Raw genomic sequence first — 26,868 nt, 5'->3', positions numbered from 1 at the left:
CTTTCCATGGTCCTGCACTGTCAATTAATCTTGGTATTTGGTGTTTTGCTCTTACATCGCTCTCTAACTCACCATATATTTTTAATAGGATTAAATATTGTGGTTGTGTTTATGTCCCACTCGTCAGGGACTGTTGCTGGCGTCTTTTTGTTTTTGCAAAATAATTTGAACTATATAACAGACACTTAACTCCATTAGGGATATGTTATGCAGTTTCTTCTTTTAACTCATAGTGTCGCTGTTCACCTGCAAAACAAAGTGTGTCTCCAGTACACATCTCTCCACCCTTATTCTGATGTCATATACAATATCTCAAGCTCGTCGCTTTACAGAAAATCATCGACGGAGACTGACTGCTGCTAATACTGTCCTTCTGGCTATTATTCCACATTGAGATTTACATTTGTTTTCTTTTACTTGGTAATTGTATTTGCTGGATTTAATTTTCCGCTTAGTATCTGAAGCATTCCAAAGGTTAATCGTGTCGGCTGAGATGTTTGGCCTTTTGTTCTTCGTGCTGATGGCGCACACAGCTTATGGAGACGTGAGCTACTCTTTCCCGGAGGAGATGAAACGCGGTTCTGTGATTGGAAATATAGCAAAGGATCTCGGGCTCGATGTGAGCAGACTGTCATCTAGTAATGCACGAATTGATACTGAAGGTAACAGAAAACGATACTGTGACATTAATCTGAATACCGGAGAACTGACCGTAGCGGAGAGAATCGACAGAGAGAGTCTTTGTGGAAAGAAAGCTTCATGCGTTTTGAAACAGGAGCTGGTGTTAGAAAATCCTTTGGAGCTGCATCGATTTATTCTCAATATTCAGGACATAAACGATAATTCACCACAATTCAAACAAACTCTAATCAATTTCGAAATTAGGGAATCTGCAGACAAAGGATCTCGTTATTTATTAGAAGAGGCTCGTGATTCTGATATTGGAATAAATTCAGTGCAGTCATATACGCTTCAAAATAATGAACATTTTCTCCTTAATGTAGTTACTAGAGCAAATGGGAGAAAATACGGCGAGCTCGTTCTTAATAAAGAGCTGGACCGTGAGCAGCAGAAAGAGGTGACTTTAATTCTTACTGCGGTAGACGGCGGGACTCCACCGAGATCAGGGACTGTAGCCATACACGTCACTGTGCTGGATGCTAATGATAATGCTCCAGTCTTTAGTCAGGCCGTCTATAAAGTCAGTCTGCCTGAAAATGCTCCTGTAGATACTGTAGTGGTGACAGTGAGCGCTACTGATGCTGACGAGGGACATAATGGAGAGGTGACCTATGAATTTGGTCTTTTGACTGAAAACCACCTGCAAACATTTTCGCTGGATCCATTGTCTGGGGAGATTAAAATAACGGGGCTCATTGATTATGAGGAGGAAAGCTCAATTGAACTTACAATTCAAGGTAAAGATGGTCAAGGGTTAGTCAGTTATTCTACTGTATTAATTGATGTTGTTGATACCAACGATAATGTCCCTATTATTATGATTAAATCTCTTAAAATCCCCATTCCTGAGAACGCGTTACCCGGTACAGAGGTTGGCATCATTAATGTGCAGGACAGAGACTCTGAGAATAACGGACACGTGCGCTGCTCCATTCAGCAAAACGTCCCATTTAAACTCGTTCCTTCAATCAAAAATTACTATTCTCTGGTGACCACAGGTGAACTAGACCGCGAGCTGCTCTCTGAATATAATATTACAATCACTGCAACTGATGAGGGCTCTCCGCCTTTATCTTCCACTAAGGATATTCACTTGACTGTTGCTGACGTGAATGATAATCCCCCTGTATTTGAGGAGCAGAATTACAGAGCTCATGTGCAAGAAAATAACAAACCGGGCTCCTCTATTTGTTCAGTATCAGCTACAGACCCGGACTGGAGACAGAATGGCACTGTAGTTTATTCTCTGTTGTCCTCTGATGTCAATGGCGCACCGGTGTCCTCCTTTCTATCCATTAACGGAGACACCGGGGTCATTCATGCCGTGAGATCGTTTGATTACGAACAGCTGAAGAGTTTTAAAGTGCTCGTGTTAGCCAGAGACAACGGTTCTCCTCCTCTGAGCAGTAACGTGACCGTGAGTGTCTTCATATCGGATGAGAATGACAACTCCCCTCAGATATTATACCCCTCTCCGGAAGGAAACTCCTTCATGACCGAGATGGTCCCCAAAGCTGCCCAGGCGCGCTCCCTGGTCTCCAAGGTGATCGCCGTGGACGCAGATTCTGGACAGAACGCGTGGCTCTCGTATCACATTATTAAAGCGACTGATCCGGGACTTTTCACTATCGGTGTCCACAGCGGGGAGATCAGGACGCAGCGGGACATTTCTGAATCTGACAGCATGAAACAGAACCTTATTGTGTCCGTGAGAGATAACGGACAGCCCTCTCTCTCAGCCACGTGCGCGTTGTATTTATTCATATCAGATAACTTGGCTGAAGTTCCAGAACTGAAAGACATGTCTCATGACGAGAGCAGCTCCAAACTGACGTTTTATTTGATCATCGCGCTGGTGTCCGTTTCCACTTTCTTCCTGACCTTCATCATCATCATCATCCTGGCCGTGAGGTTTTGTCGCAGGAGAAAGCCCAGACTGTTGTTTGATGGAGCTGTAGCCATTCCCAGCGCGTATCTCCCTCCAAATTACGCAGATGTGGAGGGCGCGGGAACTCTCCGCAGCGCTTACAATTATGACGCGTACCTGACCACGGGCTCGCGCACTAGTGACTTCAAGTTCGTCAGATCTTATAATGAGGGCACACTGACTGCTGACCTGACTCTGAAAAAGACTCAGTCCGCTGTGGATGATCTTGAAGGACTTGAAGCGGAAATCAACGATTCGTTTCAGGTACTAACAAAGTATATATTTATAATGGTCTGGACTTCCATATTAAATGTGTATTTGTGTTCAAAGTTGACTACTTTCAATGCCAATAGTCCCTTTAAAGACCAAAACTATCTGACTCATTCAGACCCCCCCCCCATAATATGTTTTTATTAGAAGTGATTAAATTTGTGTGTTGATTTTTTTAGTAGTTACAACGTCAAAGTTTTTTGATCATCTTATCGATGAGCTATTAATGCTGAATTCATTTTGTTGGTAGTTTTCCTTATGTCATGTTATTTTTCCCGTGTACAAGGGTTTAATGTGGGCAATGAGCTGTTCGTTTCAAGACTAACCACGTCTTTTTAATTAAATAATAGTATGTTTACATTAAATTTGTATTTACTTGTAAAGCGAAAGTTCCATTGGCAACAGGCTCTGTTCTCTGCTAAGTTTCACTTGACTCATTCAGGTGGTATTTTGCAGGTGCGACATTTCACGGTCAATTTCACGTCTGAAAAGTAGCTACATTTATTGTCGGTTTGTGCAAGTTTTTACAGTACATTACCGGCCCACGACCTGGAAACGAAATTTGATAGGTTTGCACAAGCAAGCTAATTCACTTCGGATTGTAGTAAATTCTAGTGGAGGCACATTGTCCATGGATATAATACAATACATATTTGGATTTAAAAGGGGTTTCAGAAATATTAATGATCAATATATCTTATTTAATCTGGCCCATGATAAACGTTAGAATGTGATTCAACGCAATGCGGGTCTTTAATATATATATATTAATTTACTTTGTTTTAGCGTGTGTCACATGCTGTCTCTGTTGTGTTTTTATTTTTATTTTTATAAATGGCTTTACATTTTTATGTAAGTATTGTTTTACAAGCGCCAGTACACTCGCTCGGATATGAAGTTTAATAGAAAGGCAATTTTTCAATTTGCTGTTCATGCTGTAGTAGAGGTAGTGTGTTTGTTGGATTTTACTGTGTGTGTGTGTGTGTGTGTGTGTGTGTGTGTGTGTGTGTGTGTGTGTGTGTGTGTGTGTGTGTGTGTGTGTGTGTGTGTGTGTGTGTGTGTGTGTATGTGTGTGGTTCAGGCAAACCCTTATGGGGACATAATGTTCCCACAAAGATGGTAATATTCGAAATCAGTGTCCTTGTTGGGACATGTTTTGGTCCCCATTATGAAAACAACTTATGAATCATACTAAGTGATGTTGCGGTTTTTAAGAAGTCTTAGTTTATTTTTTGTCTTTTAGTTATTATCCTATATGAAACTGGCTTATAAAGAAAATTTTATTCCGATGTCAGCAATTTAACTATTTTACTATTTTAGCCGAATTGGAAATGGCATATTACAGGTTTTCCTGTTGCTGTCCATGGTGCTTAACTGTTGCACTGCACTGGTGCCCCCCATACACAATGTAGTTCATAGCCTTCTGTTATATATATATATATATATATATATATATATATATATATATATATATATATATATACATGCACATATACTGCAGGCCTGTAATTTCGATCTCACATTCTTCAGAGAATGTTGCTGCTGCCTCTGAACAGATTTAAGATATACTTATATAACTTATTTTTTCAAAACCAGTGTATGTAGGCTACGTTATGACGCTTAATCCTGTGAAAGATATGATTTTTATGCAGTTTTTGCCTTTAACTCATAGTGTCGCTGTTCACCTACAAAACAATGTGTGTATTCAGCACACATCTCTCCACTCTGCTTCTGATGATGTCATACACTGGGCTGTGAGATCGTCTCGTTCTAGAAAATCGTCGAATGTGACTGCATTTTTTATTATTTAGTTTCACGTGTTCACTTTTACATTTTAACTGTTGCATTACTGGAATTACTTTCTACTGAATTTCCCAAGCATTGCAAAGGTTTCTGCTGAGATGTTTGGCCTTTTGTTCTTCGTGCTGATGGCGCACACCGCTTATGGAGACGTGAGCTATTCTTTCCCGGAGGAGATGAAACACGGATCTGTGATTGGAAAAATAGCAAAGGATCTCGGGCTCGATGTGAACAGACTGTCATCACGTAAGGCTCGCATTGATACTGAAGGTAACAGAAAACGATTCTGCGACATAAATCTGACAACGGGAGAATTGATAGTGGCTGATCGGATAGATAGAGAGGGGCTTTGTAAGGAGAGGCTTTCTTGTGTGCTTAATTTCGAATTTGTATTAGAAAATCCTTTGGAATTGCATCGCGTTGTCCTAAAAATCCAAGACATTAATGATAATACGCCAATATTTCCCAAAGATGTAATCAAGCTAGAAATAAGTGAAAGTGCAGATAAAGGTGCTCGTTTTCGTGTCATTGAGGCTCGTGATGCGGATGTTGGACACAATTCAGTGCAAAAATACATTTTAGAGAGAAATTTAAATTTTGTTTTAGCAGTGAATTCGAAAACAGATGGAGGCAATTATGTCGAGTTAGTGTTGGATAAAGAGTTGGATCGTGAGCAGCAGAAAGATTTGACTTTAATTCTTACTGCGGTAGACGGCGGGACTCCACCGAGATCAGGGACTGTAGCCATACACGTCACTGTGCTGGATGCTAATGATAATGCTCCAGTCTTTAGTCAGGCCGTCTATAAAGTCAGTCTGCCTGAAAATTCTCCTGTAGATACTGTAGTGGTGACAGTGAGCGCTACTGATGCTGACGAGGGACAAAATGGAGAAGTGACTTATGAATTTGGTCATTTATCCGAATATGCAAAAGAATCTTTTTCATTGGATCATCAGAGCGGACAAATTTCCGTGAAAGGGCCAATAGATTTTGAAGATGAATCAAGATATGAAATTATTGTGGAGGCTAAGGATGGGTATGGTCTTTCCTCAGACACAAAAGTGGTGATAGAAATGACTGACATAAATGACAATTCCCCCAGTCTTATAATCAAATCTCTGAATAGTCCCGTTCCTGAGAACGCGTTACCCGGTACAGAAGTTGGCATCATTAATGTTCAGGACAGAGACTCTGAGAATAACGGACAGGTGCGCTGCTCCATTCAGCAAAACGTCCCATTTAAACTCGTTCCTTCAATCAAAAATTACTATTCTCTGGTGACCACAGGTGAATTAGACCGCGAGCTGCTCTCTGATTATAATATTACAATCACTGCTACTGATGAGGGCTCTCCGCCTTTATCTTCCACTAAGAATATTCACTTGACTGTTGCTGACGTGAATGATAATCCACCTGTATTTGAAGAGCAGAATTACAGAGCTCATGTGCAAGAAAATAACAAACCGGGTTCCTCTATTTGTTCAGTATCAGCTACAGACCCGGACTGGAGACAGAATGGCACTGTAGTTTATTCTCTGTTGTCCTCTGATGTCAATGGCGCACCGGTGTCCTCCTTTCTATCCATTAACGGAGACACCGGGGTCATTCATGCCGTGAGATCGTTTGATTACGAACAGCTGAATAGTTTCAAAGTGCTCGTGTTAGCCAGAGACAACGGTTCTCCTCCTCTGAGCAGTAACGTGACCGTGAGTGTCTTCATATCGGATGAGAATGACAACTCCCCTCAGATATTATACCCCTCTCCGGAAGGAAACTCCTTCATGACCGAGATGGTTCCCAAAGCTGCGCAGGCGCGCTCCCTGGTCTCCAAGGTGATCGCCGTGGACGCGGATTCTGGACAGAACGCGTGGCTCTCGTATCACATTATTAAAGCGACTGATCCGGGACTTTTCACTATCGGTGTCCACAGCGGGGAGATCAGGACGCAGCGGGACATTTCTGAATCTGACAGCATGAAACAGAACCTTATTGTGTCCGTGAGAGATAACGGACAGCCCTCTCTCTCAGCCACGTGCGCGCTGTATTTACTCATATCAGATAACTTGGCTGAAGTTCCAGAACTGAAAGACATGTCTCATGACGAGAGCAGCTCCAAACTGACGTTTTATTTGATCATCGCGCTGGTGTCCGTTTCCACTTTCTTCCTGACCTTCATCATCATCATCCTGGCCGTGAGGTTTTGTCGCAGGAGAAAGCCCAGACTGTTGTTTGATGGAGCTGTAGCCATTCCCAGCGCGTATCTCCCTCCAAATTACGCAGAGGTGGAGGGCGCGGGAACTCTCCGCAGCGCTTACAATTATGACGTGTACCTGACCACGGGCTCGCGCACTAGTGACTTCAAGTTCGTCAGATCTTATAATGAGGGCACACTGACTGCTGACCTGACTCTGAAAAAGACTCAGTCCGCTGTGGATGATCTTGAAGGACTTGATGCGGAAATGAGCGATACATTTCAGGTAGGACTAAGTATTTCTTTAAAAAATAATTTGGTGGATTGAAATTGTGAAAAAGTGTATTTTCCACACTTGACTGCTTTCATTGGCATTGTTTTCTGTTGTTGGCAGATCACGTGGCTCTTTAAATCTTTTTTTTTTTTTTTTTGGACAAATATTTTTTGAGGGTCAGTTTAAAATCAGAAAAGTATCTTCATTATTTTTATTTATTTATTTTTGCCTGGTGTAGTATGAACCATTTTAATACGTAGCATGATTCGCAAATCAATTTTTTTTCTTGTTTATTTTATAGCACTAGCTGCCATTTTGGGTTCAAAGCGGTAAAAGTTGTTTATTAGTAATCTTTTACTGTTACAAAGACATGTTGAATTTATGAGGAAGTGTTGAGTTTTTAAGTATTTTCACGTTTTTCTTTGTATCTTTTAATGCTATAAAGGGAATTATTTTCGGATGTCAGTTTCAGCCATTTTCCGTTGATCGAAGTATTTTAAACGTCATTTTATGATTGGAAATCGCATAGTGCATGTTTCCCTGTTGCTGTCCGTGGTGCTGCACTGGCATGTACTCTTGGTGTTTGGATTATTTTGCTCTTGCGAATTTGTATCTCTCTACCCCTCCATGGCTTTTTATTTTATTATTATTTTTATTTATTTTTAATAATATACAATCTGGGTTTGTGTTTTTTTCTCTCCTCTTCGGAGTATGTTGCTGTTGTCTTTTGCTTAGCTAAACATTTGCATTACAATAAATTAAAGTATATAGTTGCTGAATGAGTCCACAACACACGCTGTGTACAACACTTAATTCTGTGAGAATTGTCTGTGAGAATTTCATGCAGTTTCTTACTTTAACTCATAGTGTCGCTGTTCACCTGCAAAACAACTTGTGTGTTCAGTACACATTTCTCCACCCTGTTTCTAATGTCATACACTGGGCTTCGAGCTCGTCTCGTTATACAAAATCGTCTACAGTGACAGAAGGACTGTATATTAGGCAGTCAGTCTATTTTTCTAAATTTCTTCATTTTGTGTTTTATTTTACATATGTGTTGTTTATCTGGATGTAATTTCTGCTCAGTTTATTAAGCATTTCAATAGTTGCTGCTGAGATGTTTGGCCTTTTGTTCTTCGTGCTGATGGCGCACACCGCTTATGGAGACGTGAGCTATTCTTTCCAGGAGGAGATGAAACGCGGATCTGTGATTGGAAATATAGCAAAGGATCTCGGGCTCGATGTGAACAGACTGTCATCTCGAAAGGCTCGTATTGATACTGAAGGTAAAAGAAAACGATACTGTGACATTAATCTGAATTCTGGAGAACTGACCGTAGCGGAGAGAATCGACAGAGAGGAGATTTGTGGAAAGAAAGCTTTATGCGTTATTAATCAGGAAATGGTGCTGGAAAATCCATTAGAACTACACCGCTTTATTCTCAATGTCGAGGACATAAATGATAATTCACCACAGTTCAAACAAAGTGTGATAAAATTCGAAATACGGGAATCAGCGGACAAAGGATCTCGTTATTTATTAGATGAAGCCCACGATGCGGATATTGGTCTGAATTCAGTGCAGACATATGTAATGCAAGACAGTGAACACTTTCTTCTTAGTGTATTAACGCGTTCAAATGGAAGAAAATATGGCGAGCTCGTTCTTAATAAAGAGTTGGATCGTGAGCAGCAGAAAGAGGTGACTTTAATTCTTACTGCGGTAGACGGCGGGACTCCACCGAGATCAGGGACTGTAGCCATACACGTCACTGTGCTGGATGCTAATGATAATGCTCCAGTCTTTAGTCAGGCCGTCTATAAAGTCAGTCTGCCTGAAAATTCTCCTGTAGATACTGTAGTGGTGACAGTGAGCGCTACTGATGCTGACGAGGGACAAAATGGAGAAGTTGCCTATGAATTTGGTCATTTATCCGAAAGCCTTCTGGAAATATTTTCTCTTAATTCGTTGTCTGGAGAGATTAAACTAACAGGACTCATTGATTATGAGGAGGAGAATTTAATTGAGCTGCCAATTCAAGCCAAAGATGGACAAGGGTTAGCGAGTCATGGTACAGTAATAATAGATGTTATTGATGTCAATGATAACGCCCCTAGAGTAACACTTAAATCTCTTAACAGTCCCGTTCCCGAGAACGCGTTACCCGGTACAGAGGTTGGCATCATTAATGTGCAGGACAGAGACTCTGAGAATAACGGACAGGTGCGCTGCTCCATTCAGGAAAACGTCCCATTTAAACTCGTTCCTTCAATCAAAAATTACTATTCTCTGGTGACCACAGGTGAATTAGACCGCGAGCTGCTCTCTGATTATAATATTACAATCACTGCTACTGATGAGGGCTCTCCGCCTTTATCTTCCACTAAGAATATTCACTTGACTGTTGCTGACGTGAATGATAATCCACCTGTATTTGAGGAGCAGAATTACAGAGCTCATGTGCAAGAAAATAACAAACCGGGCTCCTCTATTTGTTCAGTATCAGCTACAGACCCGGACTGGAGACAGAATGGCACTGTAGTTTATTCTCTGTTGTCCTCTGATGTCAATGGCGCACCGGTGTCCTCCTTTCTGTCCATTAACGGAGACACCGGGGTCATTCATGCCGTGAGATCGTTTGATTACGAACAGTTGAAGAGTTTCAAAGTGCTCGTGTTAGCCAGAGACAACGGTTCTCCTCCTCTGAGCAGTAACGTGACCGTGAGTGTCTTCATATCGGATGAGAATGACAACTCCCCTCAGATATTATACCCCTCTCCGGAAGGAAACTCCTTCATGACCGAGATGGTTCCCAAAGCTGCGCAGGCGCGCTCCCTGGTCTCCAAGGTGATCGCCGTGGACGCGGATTCTGGACAGAACGCGTGGCTCTCGTATCACATTATTAAAGCGACTGATCCGGGACTTTTCACTATCGGTGTCCACAGCGGGGAGATCAGGACGCAGCGGGACATTTCTGAATCTGACAGCATGAAACAGAACCTAATTGTGTCCGTGAGAGATAACGGACAGCCCTCTCTCTCAGCCACGTGCGCGTTGTATTTACTCATATCAGATAACTTGGCTGAAGTTCCAGAACTGAAAGACATGTCTCATGACGAGAGTAGCTCCAAACTGACGTTTTATTTGATCATCGCGCTGGTGTCCGTTTCCACTTTCTTCCTGACCTTCATCATCATCATCCTGGCCGTGAGGTTTTGTCGCAGGAGAAAGCCCAGACTGTTGTTTGATGGAGCTGTAGCCATTCCCAGCGCGTATCTCCCTCCAAATTACGCAGAGGTGGAGGGCGCGGGAACTCTCCGCAGCGCTTACAATTATGACGCGTACCTGACCACGGGCTCGCGCACTAGTGACTTCAAGTTCGTCAGATCTTATAATGAGAGCACACTGACTGCTGACCTCACTCTGAAAAAGACTCAGTCCGCTGTGGATGATCTTGAAGGACTTGATGCGGAAATGAACGACTCCTTTCAGGTAGGACTAACTTTTTTTTTAAATAGATTTAATATTTATGGTGTTTTATATTGACTGCTTTCATTGGCCAGAAAAAAAATACGTGGCTCACTCAAGTGATATTGTAGATTTGAACATTTTAGAGGGTCCATTTGAAGTCTGAAAAGTTATGTCAGTGTTTTCACATATTATTTATTTAATACACAATCAAGTTATTTTTGTATATTTTTTATATATAATTGTATAAATCACGGCCAAATTGTTTTAAAAAATGTTTTAAAGTGATTTCAGAAATGTTAACAATTGTTATTAAGTAATCCTATTCGGTGTGAATAGTTTCTCTGTAGGCTATTTTGTTTTTTGTTTTTTTCTTCCCGTCGTGTCAAAAAATAAAATAAATGTTGGATAGTAAGTTAGATAAAAAGGGCATATTTATATTTGCTGTCCATGGTTCTGTATAGACAGTGTCTGTTGCTGATGAGTTTTTTTTTGTTGCTCTATACTGTGTCTAAATACAGTCGTGTTTTAAAGAATAGATGCTCTTGAAAAATGAACTTGAACTTAAATTAGTTTCCTAATTTAACCCTATGTTGTTTTTTACCAGTGCCACCTTTGGCATTCACATTGTTTCTCTCCACACTGTTCATGGTGTCATTATTCAGGACTGACATCACAGTTCGCTGTAGACAAACAGATTATGATAAACGGTTGAGGTAGTGACTGGATTTCAGAGTAAATGTGTATATGCAATTTATTTGACTGCTTTCATTGACAACATACTCTTTAAAATAGCAAGATCGCGCGCCTCATTCAAGTGCTTTTAGACACATTAAAGGTATTGTAGGTAGAAATCCACAAAAATACTTTTTGTCAAAATTTGTTTAAACTGTCTTTATATATCAATGCATAATTAAAATGTAAGTACTCTGGAAAAGAAATTATAAAAATCGAGTGTCTGTAGTCCTCTTAGGACTACAATAAACACAGCTCATTATGCCATTAACTCCCACTCCCTCCCTACTCGGCTCCTTCCAAAGCCACGCCCCCAAAACAAATGAACGCGCGATCCCGGCCATTCGCTCAGCTGGAAGAGTCGGACGTGTTTACCAGCTTTACCAGATGTAGTGACATCATGTCAGAATCACAAGTAATAAAATAACTAACTTTATCAGTATGAATATAAACAATTAACATGGCTGTTAGTACTCACTATTCAGCTCGCATAACGATACTTGTAAAGTTTAAAATATTTTACTAGCTCGTAACGGAATCAAACTCAATATAAGGCAAAGCTATAAATAGCTTCATTGATACACGTTTGCCGTTACTATCAGTTACACTGTGATGAAGGTGAATTTGTAAGATTCATAACATAAGATTGTTTACAGATAAACTGAATTACATACACTCAAACACCTTCTCACAACTGCATTGCAGACCCAATAAGATAATATAACACACACACACACAACATATATTGTATAGCACATACAGATACAACATAAAGACATATGTAAACATATGTAGAGCATATAACAACAAACCAAACGTGAAAAAACGGAGTAGGTAGAGTTCACGGTGAAAATAGGAACACAGTTTAGGCAGAGGGTAAAGCTAGGTATAAAAATAGATCCCCTAAACTTTTTAACCTAAAGTTAGATTCGGCGAAATTAAATAAAACAGCTTTCGACTGCAGATAGGCCTATTGCTTATTTATCGTCTCAAGTTCCTCAACCCTGGCTCACTAACAGTAACGTTATACTAGTCGACACCAAAGTTACACTGTCATAGCTAAGCCAGTACCGTTAGTTATGCTACGTAACGTTAGGTAGCTAATATTAGGTAGTTAGGTGTGCTAGTGATACATGCTTCATGAAACAATAAATGCCATCAAAATGAAAACAGCAAGATTACCTGTCCAGCAGAAATAAAGCCATCATGGAGTCACTTTTCAGCCCCTTGAGATCACTCAGTAGTAGCCGACGCTGGAAAGCCACGCCGACTCTCTGATGATTTCTTTATTTATCCAAAGACTTTTTGTTCATAGCCTTTTCAAATACTGTCTTCCTTTTTTTAACTCGTTTGACTTCGCTGCCTCTATATGCAGGTAACGTTACTGAGAATTGTGACTGTTCTTTCTCTGCCATAATTGTTTGTTATTACTAGCTTCCGTTCCTTTTCAAACGGGTGCGCGCATTTGGGCTCCTCCTGTATCAGCAGAGGTGGTATCCATGGTAGCGAGGGAGAGTGACAGTCGCCCCAGCCAATCATTTCTTTCGTCCCGAATGGAATAATGAGCTGTGTTTATTACAGTCCTGAGAGAACTACAGACACTCGATTTTTATAATTTATTTTCCAGAGTACTTACATTTTAATTATGCATTGATATATAAAGACAGTTTGAAAAAAATTGGAAAAAAGTATTTTTGGGGATTTCTACCTACAATACCTTTAACATTTGTGAGGTTCATTTTAAAATCTAAAAAATGTATAAATTAGTCTAATTTATTTTTAGATTTTGCTATGATTAACTGTGTAATGTTTCAGAAGTCGTGTTACTATTGAGTTTTGCATAACTTTTAGTCGCTATTATTTTATTCACTGAGCTTGCAGTTAGCCTTTTTGGTCACATTTAAAGAAATAAATCTGACACTGACTTGTTCTTTTGACTAATCGTTTTGTCAAGCGCATTTTAACGTTTTTTCTAACATCTCTTTTTGGGCCTATATTGACTCGGATTTTTGTAATCGAATCTATGACAAAATATTGCTGTTTTATGTAATTTTGCGTTCTCTCCTCGATGTCTCCTTCATGTGAAATGTGGCTTATAAGGGAAATTTAATTCCGACATCAACAGTTTTTAAATACAATTTAATTAGGAATGGGAATAGCGTTGAATAGGTTTTACTGTCGCTCTCCGTGCATGGTGCTGCATCCGCATTTATTCTTGACGTTTGGGGATTTTGCTCATAAATAATGTAGCCTTCTATACCTGGTTTTTAATTAATAATTTTTATTATTATTATTAACTTAAATGTTGTTGTTGTTGTTGTTGTTGTTGTATTTATCTCTCAATCTTTAGTTAATGTCGCTGCTTGTTTTTGTTTCTCAAAATAATTAAGCATATGGCAAATTCAGTGTACATTCCAGCACTTAATTCTGTCAAGAGATTAAAAATATATATCATGCAGTTTGTTTATTTTAACTCACAGTGTCGCTGTTCACCTGAAAAACCATTAGACTTCAGTACACATCTCTCCACCCTGCTTTTGATGTAATACACTGGGCTTCAAGCTTGCCTCTTTATAGAACATCGTCGACGGAGACTGACTCATACATTGTACTTCTGTCCACACTCGTAATTTAGATTCAGATTTATATTTTCCTTTAAATGTATATTGTTGTGTTCCTGGATTTAATTTATTAGGCATTTCAAACGTTCTGCGTTTTTGCTGAGATGTTTGGCCTTTTGTTCTTCGTGCTGATGGCGCACACCGCTTATGGAGACGTGAGCTATTCTTTCCCAGAGGAGATGAAACGCGGATCTGTGATTGGAAATATAGCAAAGGATCACGGGCTCGATGTGAACAGACTGTCATCTCGTAAGGCTCGCATTGATACTGAAGGTAACAGAAAACGATACTGTGACATTAATCTGAATACTGGAGAACTGACCGTAGCGGAGAGAATCGACAGGGAGGAGGTTTGTGGCGACAGGGTTTCATGTGTTTTAAAATTTGAGTTCATGCTCGAGGATCCCTTAGAGCTGCACCGTGTTTCAGTTCAAATTCAGGATATTAATGACAATTCGCCTGTTTTCTCAAAGGATTTGATCACATTTGAAATTAGAGAGTCTGCTGACCGAGGTACTCGCTATCGCTTGAATTCGGCTCATGATGCTGATGTAGGACAGAATGCAGTTCAGAAATACAACCTACAAAAAAATGATAACTTTCAACTGGCTATAAATTCAAATGTAGACGGAGAAAAGAATTTGGAATTACTGCTAGAGAAAGAGTTGGATCGTGAGCATCAGAAAGAGGTGACTTTAATTCTTACTGCGGTAGACGGCGGGACTCCACCGAGATCAGGGACTGTAGCCATACACGTCACTGTGCTGGATGCTAATGATAATGCTCCAGTCTTTAGTCAGGCCGTCTATAAAGTCAGTCTGCCTGAAAATTCTCCTGTAGATACTGTAGTGGTGACAGTGAGCGCAACTGATGCTGACGAGGGACAAAATGGAGAAGTGACCTATGAATTTGGTCGTATCTCTGAAAGAGCTAGAAAGCTGTTCTCGGTAGATCCACATACAGGTGACATTCTAGTTACAGGTGCACTTGATTTCGAGGACGAAGCTGTTTATGAATTACGTGTAGAAGGAAAAGATGGATTTGGTTTATCCAGTGACGCTAAAGTTGTAATTCAACTTACAGATGTTAATGACAATGCTCCTGAGATACGTTTAAAATCTTTGCGTAGTCCCGTTCCTGAGAACGCGTTACCCGGTACAGAGGTTGGCATCATTAATGTGCAGGACAGAGACTCTGAGAATAACGGACAGGTGCGTTGCTCAATTCATCAAAACGTCCCATTTAAACTCGTTCCTTCAATCAAAAATTACTATTCTCTGGTGACCACAGGTGAATTAGACCGCGAGCTGCTCTCTGGTTATAATATTACAATCACTGCTACTGATGAGGGCTCTCCGCCTTTATCTTCCACTAAGAATATTCACTTGACTGTTGCTGACGTGAATGATAATCCACCTGTATTTGAGGAGCAGAATTACAGAGCTCATGTGCAAGAAAATAACAAACCGGGCTCCTCTATTTGTTCAGTATCAGCAACAGACCCGGACTGGAGACAGAATGGCACTGTAGTTTATTCTCTGTTGTCCTCTGATGTCAATGGCGCACCGGTGTCCTCCTTTCTATCCATTAACGGAGACACCGGGGTCATTCATGCCGTGAGGTCGTTTGATTACGAACAGCTGAAGAGTTTCAAAGTGCTCGTGTTAGCCAGAGACAACGGTTCTCCTCCTCTGAGCAGTAACGTGACCGTGAGTGTCTTCATATCGGATGAGAATGACAACTCCCCTCAGATATTATACCCCTCTCCGGAAGGAAACTCCTTCATGACCGAGATGGTTCCCAAAGCTGCGCAGGCGCGCTCCCTGGTCTCCAAGGTGATCGCAGTGGACGCGGATTCTGGACAGAACGCGTGGCTCTCGTATCACATTATTAAAGCGACTGATCCGGGACTTTTCACTATCGGTGTCCACAGCGGGGAGATCAGGACGCAGCGGGACATTTCTGAATCTGACAGCATGAAACAGAACCTTATTGTGTCCGTGAGAGATAACGGACAGCCCTCTCTCTCAGCCACGTGCGCGTTGTATTTACTCATATCAGATAACTTGGCTGAAGTTCCAGAACTGAAAGACATGTCTCATGACGAGAGCAGCTCCAAACTGACGTTTTATTTGATCATCGCGCTGGTGTCCGTTTCCACTTTCTTCCTGACCTTCATCATCATCATCCTGGCCGTGAGGTTTTGTCGCAGGAGAAAGCCCAGACTGTTGTTTGATGGAGCTGTAGCCATTCCCAGCGCGTATCTCCCTCCAAATTATGCAGATGTGGAGGGCGCGGGAACTCTCCGCAGCGCTTACAATTATGACGCGTACCTGACCACGGGCTCGCGCACTAGTGACTTCAAGTTCGTCAGATCTTATAATGAGGGCACACTGACTGCCGACCTGACTCTGAAAAAGACTCAGTCCGCTGTGGATGATCTTGAAGGACTCGATGCGGAAATCAACGATTCCTTTCAGGTAGGACTACGTTTTCTTTAAAGTTTTTATATTTATCTGTGTTCTGTTTTCATTGGCAAACGACTCAATAACAAAAAAAAAAAAACGTGGCTCACTCCAGTGATATTTGTAGATTTTGACGTAGCTTTTCAGACTTAAAAATTACCCTCTAAAATGTTCGTATTTTCCTAAAATAATTTATTTAAAAAATCAAGTTGTTTTTTGTGTAATTTTGTTAATCAGGGCCAAAATGAGCGAATCTGCTTCTGAACATGTACAATGTTTGATTTTAGACATACATGTATGCATATATGTGTGTATATATATATATACACACACACACACACACACACACACACACACACACACACACACACATATATATATATAAATATTAAAGCACTTTTCATATTTGTATTTGCTGTGGTGCTCTACAGACAATGTCTGTTGCTAGTGAGGTCTTGCTCTATACTATGTCAATATACACAGTCGTGTTTTTTTTTGTTTTTTTTTTACGAACAGATGTTCTTGCAATTCGAGCTTGGTGTCTTTTAAATTCTACGAGAATATTTGGTTGTTCCGGGCCATTGATACTGTGAAGTCACTTCATGTGTTGTATCCAAGTTTTGCCATTTATTGCCAGGGTTATGACAGTTTCCCAATTTAACTCTATGTTGTTGTTTACCAGTGCCACCGTTGGCACACATTGTTTTTGTCCACTCTGTTCATGGTGTCATTTTCAGGACTGACATCACAGTTCGCTTTACACAACAGGTGATGTTGAGCGGTTACCTCATTTTTGTGCTATTATATTGACCATGAACTAGAGTCAACCATTTGCGATGTCTTGTACAAGTGTATTCTTTATAAATTGTTCAAATTTGTGTTCTTATGATCTTGAAGGACATAATGCGGACATGAGTGACTCTTTAAAGTAGGACTAACGAATACTTTCTTTTGATAAATAGTTATGGACTGGATATACAGACTGAATGTGTAGGCCTATATGTAATTATTTGACTGCTTTCATTGACAACAGGCTCTTTAAAAAAGCAAGATCACGTGGCTCCGCATGAACATTTACGAGGTTGAAATGTAGGCTAGTTAAATCAGTCTAGTTTATTCATTTATTTATTTTTTGCTCATGTATGATCAATAGTAAGTCATTTACCATGTTTCACGACTAATCTTACTATTGAGTTTTGCAATATTTTTTCATCAGTAGCATTTTTATTTTATTTGAAGAGTTTATGCTAGCTTATCTGTTGGTGACATTTTAAATAAATCTGAAACTGACTCGGTCTCTTGACCAATCGTTTTGTCGAACTCATTTTATAATTTTTTTCTCATTGTTGCTTTGTTTGCCTTTATATGGATGCGGATATTAATCGAATCTGACAAAATGTTGCTGTTTTAAATGTGATTTTATGTTTATCTCATCGATGTCTCCTTTATGTGAAATATGTCTTTATAAAGGCAAATAAATTCCGATGTCAGCAATTTTTTTAAATGTCATTTAGGTAGAAATGGAAATAGCATCGATCAGGTTTAACTGTCGCTGTCCGTGGTGCTGCACCGGACTTTATTCTTGGTGTTTGGGTTATTAGCTAGTATAGTTACTTGCAATCTAAACCGCTGTTTTTGCGTTAGTATCTTAAATTATGTGGTTTTATATGTTTCTTCCACTCTTCAGTAAATGTCGCTGCTTGTTCTTGTTTCTCAAAATAATTAAGTATATATTCAAGTTAGGTGTACATTCCAGCACTTAATTCTCTCAAAAGACAGACATATCATGCAGTTTCTTCTTTTAGCTCATAGTGTCGCTGTTCACCTGTAAAACCATGTGTGTGTTCAGTACACATCTCTCCACCCTGCTCCTGATGTCACACACTGGGCTTCAAGCTCGCCTCATTATAGAAAATCGTCGACGGAGACTGCCTCATTGTACTTCTGCCCACACTCGTAATTTAGATTTACATTTATGTTTTCCTTTTACATGTATATTGTTGTGTTCCTGGATTTAATTTATTAGGCATTTCAAAGGTTCTGCGTTTTTGCTGAGATGTTTGGCCTTTTGTTCTTCGTGCTGATGGCGCACACCGCTTATGGAGACGTGAGCTATTCTTTCCCGGAGGAGATGAAACGCGGATCTGTGATTGGAAATATAGCAAAGGATCTCGGGCTCGATGTGAACAGACTGTCATCTCGTAAGGCTCGCATTGATACTGAAGGTAACATAAAACGATACTGTGACATTAATCTGAATACTGGAGAACTGACCGTAGCGGAGAGAATCGACAGAGAGGAGATTTGTAATGAGGGGCTTTCCTGTGCTCTTAATTTTGAATTAGTTCTAGAACACCCATTGGAGATACACCGTGTCACTATCCAAATACAAGATATTAATGATAACACGCCAACATTTCCTAAAGACACGATAAAGCTTGAGATAAGTGAGAATGCTGATAAAGGCGCGCGGTTCCGCGTGAATGAGGCGCATGATGCTGACATAGGAAAGAACGGAGTACAAAGCTATTCGATTGAAAATAATAAACATTTTATTTTATCTGTAAGTACAAAGGTGGATGGTGGCAAAAATATTGAGTTAGTGTTAGACAAAGAGTTGGATCGTGAGCATCAGAAAGAGGTGACTTTAATTCTTACTGCGGTAGACGGCGGGACTCCACCGAGATCAGGGACTGTAGCCATACACGTCACTGTGCTGGATGCTAATGATAATGCTCCAGTCTTTAGTCAGGCCGTCTATAAAGTCAGTCTGCCTGAAAATTCTCCTGTAGATACTGTAGTAGTGACAGTGAGCGCTACAGATGCTGACGAGGGACAAAATGGGCAAGTGACTTATGAGTTCAGCCGAATTTCGAGAATTGCGAACGTACTATTTGCTCTAGATCAAAACAATGGGGAGATTAAAGTTAAAGGCCCCATTGATTTTGAGGAAGCATTAAGGTATGAAATGCTTATTGAGGGAAAGGATGCCTTTGGTCTTTCTTCGGACACTAAAGTAATCGTAGAAATTACAGATGTTAATGACAATTCTCCAATTATAGTGATTAAGTCTTTGAATAGTCCCGTTCCTGAGAACGCGTTATCCGGTACAGAGGTTGGCATCATTAATGTGCAGGACAGAGACTCTGAGAATAACGGACAGGTGCGCTGCTCCATTCAGCAAAACGTCCCATTTAAACTCGTACCTTCAGTCAAAAAATACTATTCTCTGGTGACCACAGGTGAATTAGACCGCGAGCTGCTCTCTGATTATAATATTACAATCACTGCTACTGATGAGGGCTCTCCGCCTTTATCTTCCACTAAGAATATTCACTTGACTGTTGCTGACGTGAATGATAATCCACCTGTATTTGAGGAGCAGAATTACAGAGCTCATGTGCAAGAAAATAACAAACCGGGCTCCTCTATTTGTTCAGTATCAGCTACAGACCCGGACTGGAGACAGAATGGCACTGTAGTTTATTCTCTGTTGTCCTCTGATGTCAATGGCGCACCGGTGTCCTCCTTTCTATCCATTAACGGAGACACCGGGGTCATTCATGCCGTGAGGTCGTTTGATTACGAACAGCTGAAGAGTTTCAAAGTGCTCGTGTTAGCCAGAGACAACGGTTCTCCTCCTCTGAGCAGTAACGTGACCGTGAGTGTCTTCATATCGGATGAGAATGACAACTCCCCTCAGATATTATACCCCTCTCCGGAAGGAAACTCCTTCATGACCGAGATGGTTCCCAAAGCTGCGCAGGCGCGCTCCCTGGTCTCCAAGGTGATCGCCGTGGACGCGGATTCTGGACAGAACGCGTGGCTCTCGTATCACATTATTAAAGCGACTGATCCGGGACTTTTCACTATCGGTGTCCACAGCGGGGAGATCAGGACGCAGCGGGACATTTCTGAATCTGACAGCATGAAACAGAACCTTATCGTGTCCGTGAGAGATAACGGACAGCCCTCTCTCTCGGCCACGTGCGCGTTGTATTTACTCATATCAGATAACTTGGCTGAAGTTCCAGAACTGAAAGACATGTCTCATGACGAGAGCAGCTCCAAACTGACGTTTTATTTGATCATCGCGCTGGTGTCCGTTTCCACTTTCTTCCTGACCTTTATCATCATCATCCTGGCCGTGAGGTTTTGTCGCAGGAGAAAGCCCAGACTGTTGTTTGATGGAGCTGTAGCCATTCCCAGCGCGTATCTCCCTCCAAATTACGCAGATGTGGAGGGCGCGGGAACTCTCCGCAGCGCTTACAATTATGACGCGTACCTGACCACGGGCTCGCGCACTAGTGACTTCAAGTTCGTCAGATCTTATAATGAGGGCACACTGACTGCTGACCTGACTCTGAAAAAGACTCAGTCCGCTGTGGATGATCTTGAAGGACTTGATGCGGAAATCAACGATTCGTTTCAGGTAGGACTAACAAAGATTTTTTTATAAAAAAATAAAAATAAAATAATTATATATATATATATATATATATATGTGTGTGTGTGTGTGTGTGTATATATATATACATAGTGTTTACAGAGTGGCAGTGTCAAAAGGCTCTCTTGTTGAAAATATTGCTTGGCTTATTTAAGTGCTTTTTGTAGACGAACATTTTTGAGCGTCAATTTGAATACTGAAAACTGATGTTTTCTAATTATTTTATTTACAGTTTTGCATTCCTATTGTTTTCTGTTATTCAAAATAATTTTATTAAGGGTGTAAATTATTTTCTAATCATTATTTTTAGGATTTAGTCGGAATGTCACATATTTGTTTACTGTCCATGGTGCTGTACAAGCAGTGTCTCTTGCTGTTGAGGTTTTGCTCTTATTCTATGTAGGTCTGTATACTGTCGTGTCTGTTACGAGTAGATGTTATAGAAATTGAGCTGGTTCTGTTTTCACATCCTAAGAGAATGTTTGGTTGAGGGACCTAATGCGGACATGATTTATCCTTTTCAAGGACGAACGAAGTTTTTCTTTGAAAAGAATATGTTCTGCGATTACAGATTACATAATTATTTGTATTTTGATAGACTGCTTTCACTAACAACTGACTCTTAAAGGTTCTGAAGTTCATTTTAAAGTCTGAGTTTCACGAGTCTCGTTTAAATGCTTTTTTATATTATTTTTGTCAGTAGCTAGGAACCCTTTATAGAACTGACATTGACATTGTATATAATTGATTGACCCTTTTAGCTGTTTACAAATTGTCTTATTATTATTACCTCTATCTACCATAAAATAGCATTTGAAGCCTGTTTGAAAGTAAATTAAAATACAATATGTCGTATCTGGGTATAATTTAGATTCAAATAACTTAAAGTAGTTTTTTTTTTTTTAATGAAATAAATCGTATACGTCTCGTTCTTTAAGCTAATCTTTTAAACTCATTTAAACTTTTCTGTGACATCAGTAGCTGTGTCTCTCTACGTGGATTGTGCAGTTTGTAATTGAATCTGTTAAAACATGCTGCTGTTTAACGTTTAGCGTTTTTCTCATTTTTGTCATTATGTGATATTTACTTACAAAAATAATTTCGTATGTCAGCAACTTTTTGAACACTATTTTAGTCTGGTTAGAAATGACAGGCTTTTCATGTTGCTGTCCGTGGTGCTGCAATGTCAATTACTCTTGTTTGGTGTCTTGCTCTTATGTAGCTCACACTCTATCACTTCTTATTCTTCTTCTTCTTCTTCTTCTTCTTCTTCTTCTTCTTCTTCTTCTTCTTCTTCTTCTTCTTCCAGTAGGCCTTCTACAAATATTGAGGTCGTGTCTATTACACTCGTCAGGGAATGTTGCTGCCGGCTCATGTTTTGCGAAATATTTTTACCTATAATCGACACTTAATTCTTTCAGAAATATGAATGATGTGCAGTTTCTTCTTCTAACTCATAGTGTCGCTGTTCACCTGCAAAACAATGTGTGTCTTCAGTACACATCTCTCCACCCTGCTTCTGATGTCATACACTGTGCTTCAAGCTCGTCTTTACATAAAATCATCGACGGCGACCGATTGCTGCTAATACTGTGGCTCTTATTCTACACTGAGTTTTATATTTGTGTTTTCTTTTACACGTTAAGTGCTGTTTTGCTATACTTGCGGGTTAATATCTGAAGCATTTCAGAGGTTCATCGTTTATGCCGAGATGTTTGGCCTTTTGTTCTTCGTGCTGATGGCGCACACCGCTTATGGAGACGTGAGCTATTCTTTCCCGGAGGAGATGAAACGCGGATCTGTGATTGGAAATATAGCAAAGGATCTCGGGCTCGATGTGAACAGACTGTCATCTCGTAAGGCTCGAATTGATACTGAAGGTAACAGAAAACGATACTGTGACATTAATCTGAATACTGGAGAACTGACCGTAGCGGAGAGAATCGACAGAGAGAGTCTTTGTGGAAAGAAAGCTTCATGTATCATAAATAAGGAGCTTGTTCTTGAAAGTCCTCTAGAACTGCATCGCTTCATTCTCAATATTGAAGACATAAATGATAATCCACCACAGTTCACAGAGAGTGTTATTGATTTCGAAATACGGGAATCAGCAGACAAAGGATCTCGATATTTATTAGATGAGCCCCATGATGCGGACATTGGTATGAATTCAGTGCAGTCATATGCACTTCAAAACAATGAACACTTTCTTCTTAGTGTATTAACGCGTTCAAATGGGAGAAAATATTGCGAGCTCGTTCTTAATAAAGAGTTGGATCGTGAGCATCAGAAAGAAGTGACTTTAACTCTTACTGCGGTAGACGGCGGGACTCCACCGAGATCAGGGACTGTAGCCATACACGTCACTGTGCTGGATGCTAATGATAATGCTCCAGTCTTTAGTCAGGCCGTCTATAAAGTCAGTCTGCCTGAAAATTCTCCTGTAGATACTGTAGTGGTGACAGTGAGCGCTACTGATGCGGACGAGGGACAAAATGGAGAAGTAACGTATGCGTTTGGTCATTTATCCGAAACTACCCGGCAATTATTTTTCCTCGATGCAGTGTCTGGAGAGATTAAACTAAAGGGACTTATGGATTATGAGGAGGAGACTTCAATTGAACTGCCGATCCAAGCTAAAGATGGTCAAGGGTTAGCGAGTCATTGTACAGTAATAATAGATGTTCTTGATGTCAATGATAACAGCCCTACAATAATAATTAGCTCTCTTAACAGTCCCGTTCCCGAGAACGCGTTACCCGGTACAGAAGTTGGCATCATTAATGTGCAGGACAGAGACTCTGAGAATAACGGACAGGTGCGCTGCTCTATTCAGCAAAACGTCCCATTTAAACTCGTTCCTTCAATAAAAAATTACTATTCTCTGGTGACCACAGGTGAATTAGACCGCGAGCTGCTCTCTGATTATAATATTACAATCACTGCTACTGATGAGGGCTCTCCGCCTTTATCTTCCACTAAGAATATTCACTTGACTGTTGCTGACGTGAATGATAATCCACCTGTATTTGAGGAGCAGAATTACAGAGCTCATGTGCAAGAAAATAACAAATCGGGCTCCTCTATTTGTTCAGTATCAGCTACAGACCCGGACTGGAGACAGAATGGCACTGTAGTTTATTCTCTGTTGTCCTATGATGTCAATGGCGCACTGGTGTCCTCCTTTCTGTCCATTAACGGAGACACCGGGGTCATTCATGCCGTGAGGTCGTTTGATTACGAACAGCTGAAGAGTTTCAAAGTGCTCGTGTTAGCCAGAGACAACGGTTCTCCTCCTCTGAGCAGTAACGTGACCGTGAGTGTCTTCATATCGGATGAGAATGACAACTCCCCTCAGATATTATACCCCTCTCCGGAAGGAAACTCCTTCATGACCGAGATGGTTCCCAAAGCTGCCCAGGCGCGCTCCCTGGTCTCCAAGGTGATCGCCGTGGACGCGGATTCTGGACAGAACGCGTGGCTCTCGTATCACATTATTAAAGCGACTGATCCTGGACTTTTCACTATCGGTGTCCACAGCGGGGAGATCAGGACGCAGCGGGACATTTCTGAATCTGACAGCATGAAACAGAACCTTATTGTGTCCGTGAGAGATAACGGACAGCCCTCTCTCTCAGCCACGTGCGCGTTGTATTTACTCATATCAGATAACTTGGCTGAAGTTCCAGAACTGAAAGACATGTCTCATGACGAGAGCAGCTCCAAACTGACGTTTTATTTGATCATCGCGCTGGTGTCCGTTTCCACTTTCTTCCTGACCTTCATCATCATCATCCTGGCCGTGAGGTTTTGTCGCAGGAGAAAGCCCAGACTGTTGTTTGATGGGGCTGTAGCCATTCCCAGCGCGTATCTCCCTCCAAATTACGCAGAGGTGGAGGGCGCGGGAACTCTCCGCAGCGCTTACAATTATGACGCGTACCTGACCACGGGCTCGCGCACTAGTGACTTCAAGTTCGTCAGATCTTATAATGAGGGCACACTGACTGCTGACCTGACTCTGAAAAAGACTCAGTCCGCTGTGGATGATCTTGAAGGACTTGATGCGGAAATCAAAGATTCGTTTCAGGTAGGACTACATTTTTTTTTAAGTTTTTATATTTATCTGTGTTCTGCTTTCATTGGCAAACGACTCCATTAAAAAAAATACGTGGCTCACTCAAGTGATATTTGTAGACTTTGACATAGCTTTTCAGACTTAAAAATTACCCTCTAAAATGTTCGTATTTTCCTAAAATAATTTATTTACAAAATCAAGTTGTTGTTTTTTTGTGTAATTTTGTAAATCAGGGCCAAAATGAGCGAAAAAACTTCTGAACATGTACAATGTTTGATTTTAGACATACATGTGTATATATATATATATATATATATATATATATATATATATATATACACACACACACACATATATATATATATATATATATATATATATATATATATATATATATATATATATATTAAAGCATTTTTCATATTTCTATTTGCTGTGGTGCTCTACAGACAATGTCTTATGCTGGTGAGGTTTTGCTCTATACTATGTCAATATACACTGTCGTGTTTTTTTTTTTTTTTTTTTTTTACGAACAGATGTTCTTGCAATTCGAGCTTGTTCTCTTTTAAATTCTACGAGAATATTTGGTTGTTCCGGGCCATTGATATTGTGAAGTCATTTCATGTGTTGTATCCAAGTTTTGCCATTTATTGCCGGCGTTATTATAGTTTCCCATTTAACTCTATGTTGTTGTTTACCAGTGCCACCGTTGGCACACATTGTTTTTGTCCACTCTGTTCAAGGACTGACATCACAGTTCGCTGTAGACAACAGGTGATGTTGAGCGGTCACCTCATTTTTTGTGCTATTATATTGACCATGAACTAGAATCAACCATTTGCGATGTCTTGTACAAGTGTATTCTTTATAAATTATTCAAATTTGTGTTCTTGTGATCTTGAAGGACATAATGCGGACATGAGTGACTCTTTAAAGTAGGACTAACGAATCCTTTCTTTTGATAAATAGTTATGGACTGGATAAACAGACTGAATCTGTAGGCCTATATGTAATTTAATTGACTGCTTTCATTGACAACAGGCTCTTTAAAAAAGCAAGATCACGTGGCTCCGCATGAACATTTACGAGGTTGAAATGTAGGCTAGTTAAATTAGTCTAGCTTATTATTATTATTATTATTATTATTATTATTTTTTTTTTATTTTTTTTTGCTCATGTATGATCAATAGTATCTCATTTACCATGTTTCACGACTAATCTTACTATTGAGTTTTGCAATATTTTTTCATCAGTAGCATTTTTATTTTATTTGAAGAGTTTATGCTAGCTTATCTGTTGGTGACATTTTAAATAAATCTGAAACTGACTCGGTCTCTTGACCAATGGTTTTGTCGAGCTCATTTTATCATTTTTTTCTAATTGTTACTTTGATTGCCTTTATATGGATGCGGATATTAATCGAATCTGACAAAATGTTGCTGTTTTATATGTGATTTTATGTTTATCACATCGATGTCTCCTTTATGTGAAATATGTCTTTATAAAGGCAAATAAATTCCGATGTCAGCAATTTTTTTAAATGTCATTTAGGTACAAATGGAAATAGCATCGATCAGGTTTAACTGTCGCTGTCCGTGGTGCTGCATCGGAATTTATTCTTGGTGTTTGGGTTATTAGCTACTAAATAATGTTGCAATCTAAACCGCTGTTTTTGCTTTAGTACCTTAAATGTTGTGGTTTTATATGTTTCTTCCAGTCTTCAGTAAATGTCGCTGCTTGTTCTTGTTTCTCAAAATAATTAAGTATATATTCAAGTTAGGTGTACATTCCAGCACTTAATTCTGTCAAAAGATAGACATATCATGCAGTTTCTTCTTTAAGCTCATAGTGTCGCTGTTCACCTGTAAAACCATGTGTGTGTTCAGTACACATCTCTCCACCCTGCTCCTGAT

At 40.1% G+C, this 26,868-nt stretch overlaps 4 protein-coding genes across 17 annotated transcripts in view; all 4 read left to right on the top strand.

Annotated features, from left to right (window-relative positions):
• The window catches only part of LOC143756691 (protocadherin gamma-A11-like), a 225,419-nt gene that overhangs the window by 23,721 nt on the left and 174,830 nt on the right, over positions 1-26,868 (top strand). For 2 of the 14 annotated variants that reach the window (XM_077247314.1, XM_077247294.1), the window contains exon 1: positions 8,111-10,636. The exons of 9 other annotated variants lie outside the window; for them this stretch is intronic. In XM_077247314.1, coding sequence (XP_077103429.1) covers positions 8,261-10,636 — 2,376 coding nt within the window. In that variant the 5' untranslated portion in view covers positions 8,111-8,260. Of the gene's footprint in view, positions 1-8,110; positions 10,637-13,925; positions 16,449-16,938; positions 20,866-26,868 lie in introns of those variants that run through there. 3 more of the 14 variants (XM_077247313.1, XM_077247293.1, XM_077247315.1) reach the window with 2 other exon arrangements.
• LOC143756606 (protocadherin beta-15-like) lies at positions 345-3,373 on the top strand. The gene is made up of 2 exons (XM_077247190.1): positions 345-2,872; positions 3,335-3,373. Exons 1-2 carry the CDS (start codon positions 494-496, stop codon positions 3,371-3,373), a joined length of 2,418 nt encoding a protein of 805 aa, XP_077103305.1. The 5' UTR covers positions 345-493.
• On the top strand, positions 4,780-7,197 carry LOC143756605 (protocadherin beta-15-like). The gene has a single exon (XM_077247189.1). The coding sequence runs from the start codon at positions 4,780-4,782 to the stop codon at positions 7,195-7,197; it is 2,418 nt and encodes an 805-aa protein (XP_077103304.1).
• LOC143756604 (protocadherin beta-15-like) lies at positions 22,585-25,877 on the top strand. Its single transcript, XM_077247188.1, has 2 exons — positions 22,585-24,967; positions 25,860-25,877. Exons 1-2 carry the CDS (start codon positions 22,592-22,594, stop codon positions 25,875-25,877), a joined length of 2,394 nt encoding a protein of 797 aa, XP_077103303.1. The 5' UTR covers positions 22,585-22,591.

Source organism: Siphateles boraxobius, unplaced genomic scaffold, assembly GCF_051911475.1.
Source record: "Siphateles boraxobius isolate OS27281-9 unplaced genomic scaffold, OSU_SipBor_1 3, whole genome shotgun sequence".
Classification (NCBI taxonomy): domain Eukaryota; kingdom Metazoa; phylum Chordata; class Actinopteri; order Cypriniformes; family Leuciscidae; genus Siphateles; species Siphateles boraxobius.
Note: the sequence above shows the minus strand (reverse complement) of the source record. Positions and strands in the feature narration are given on the sequence as shown.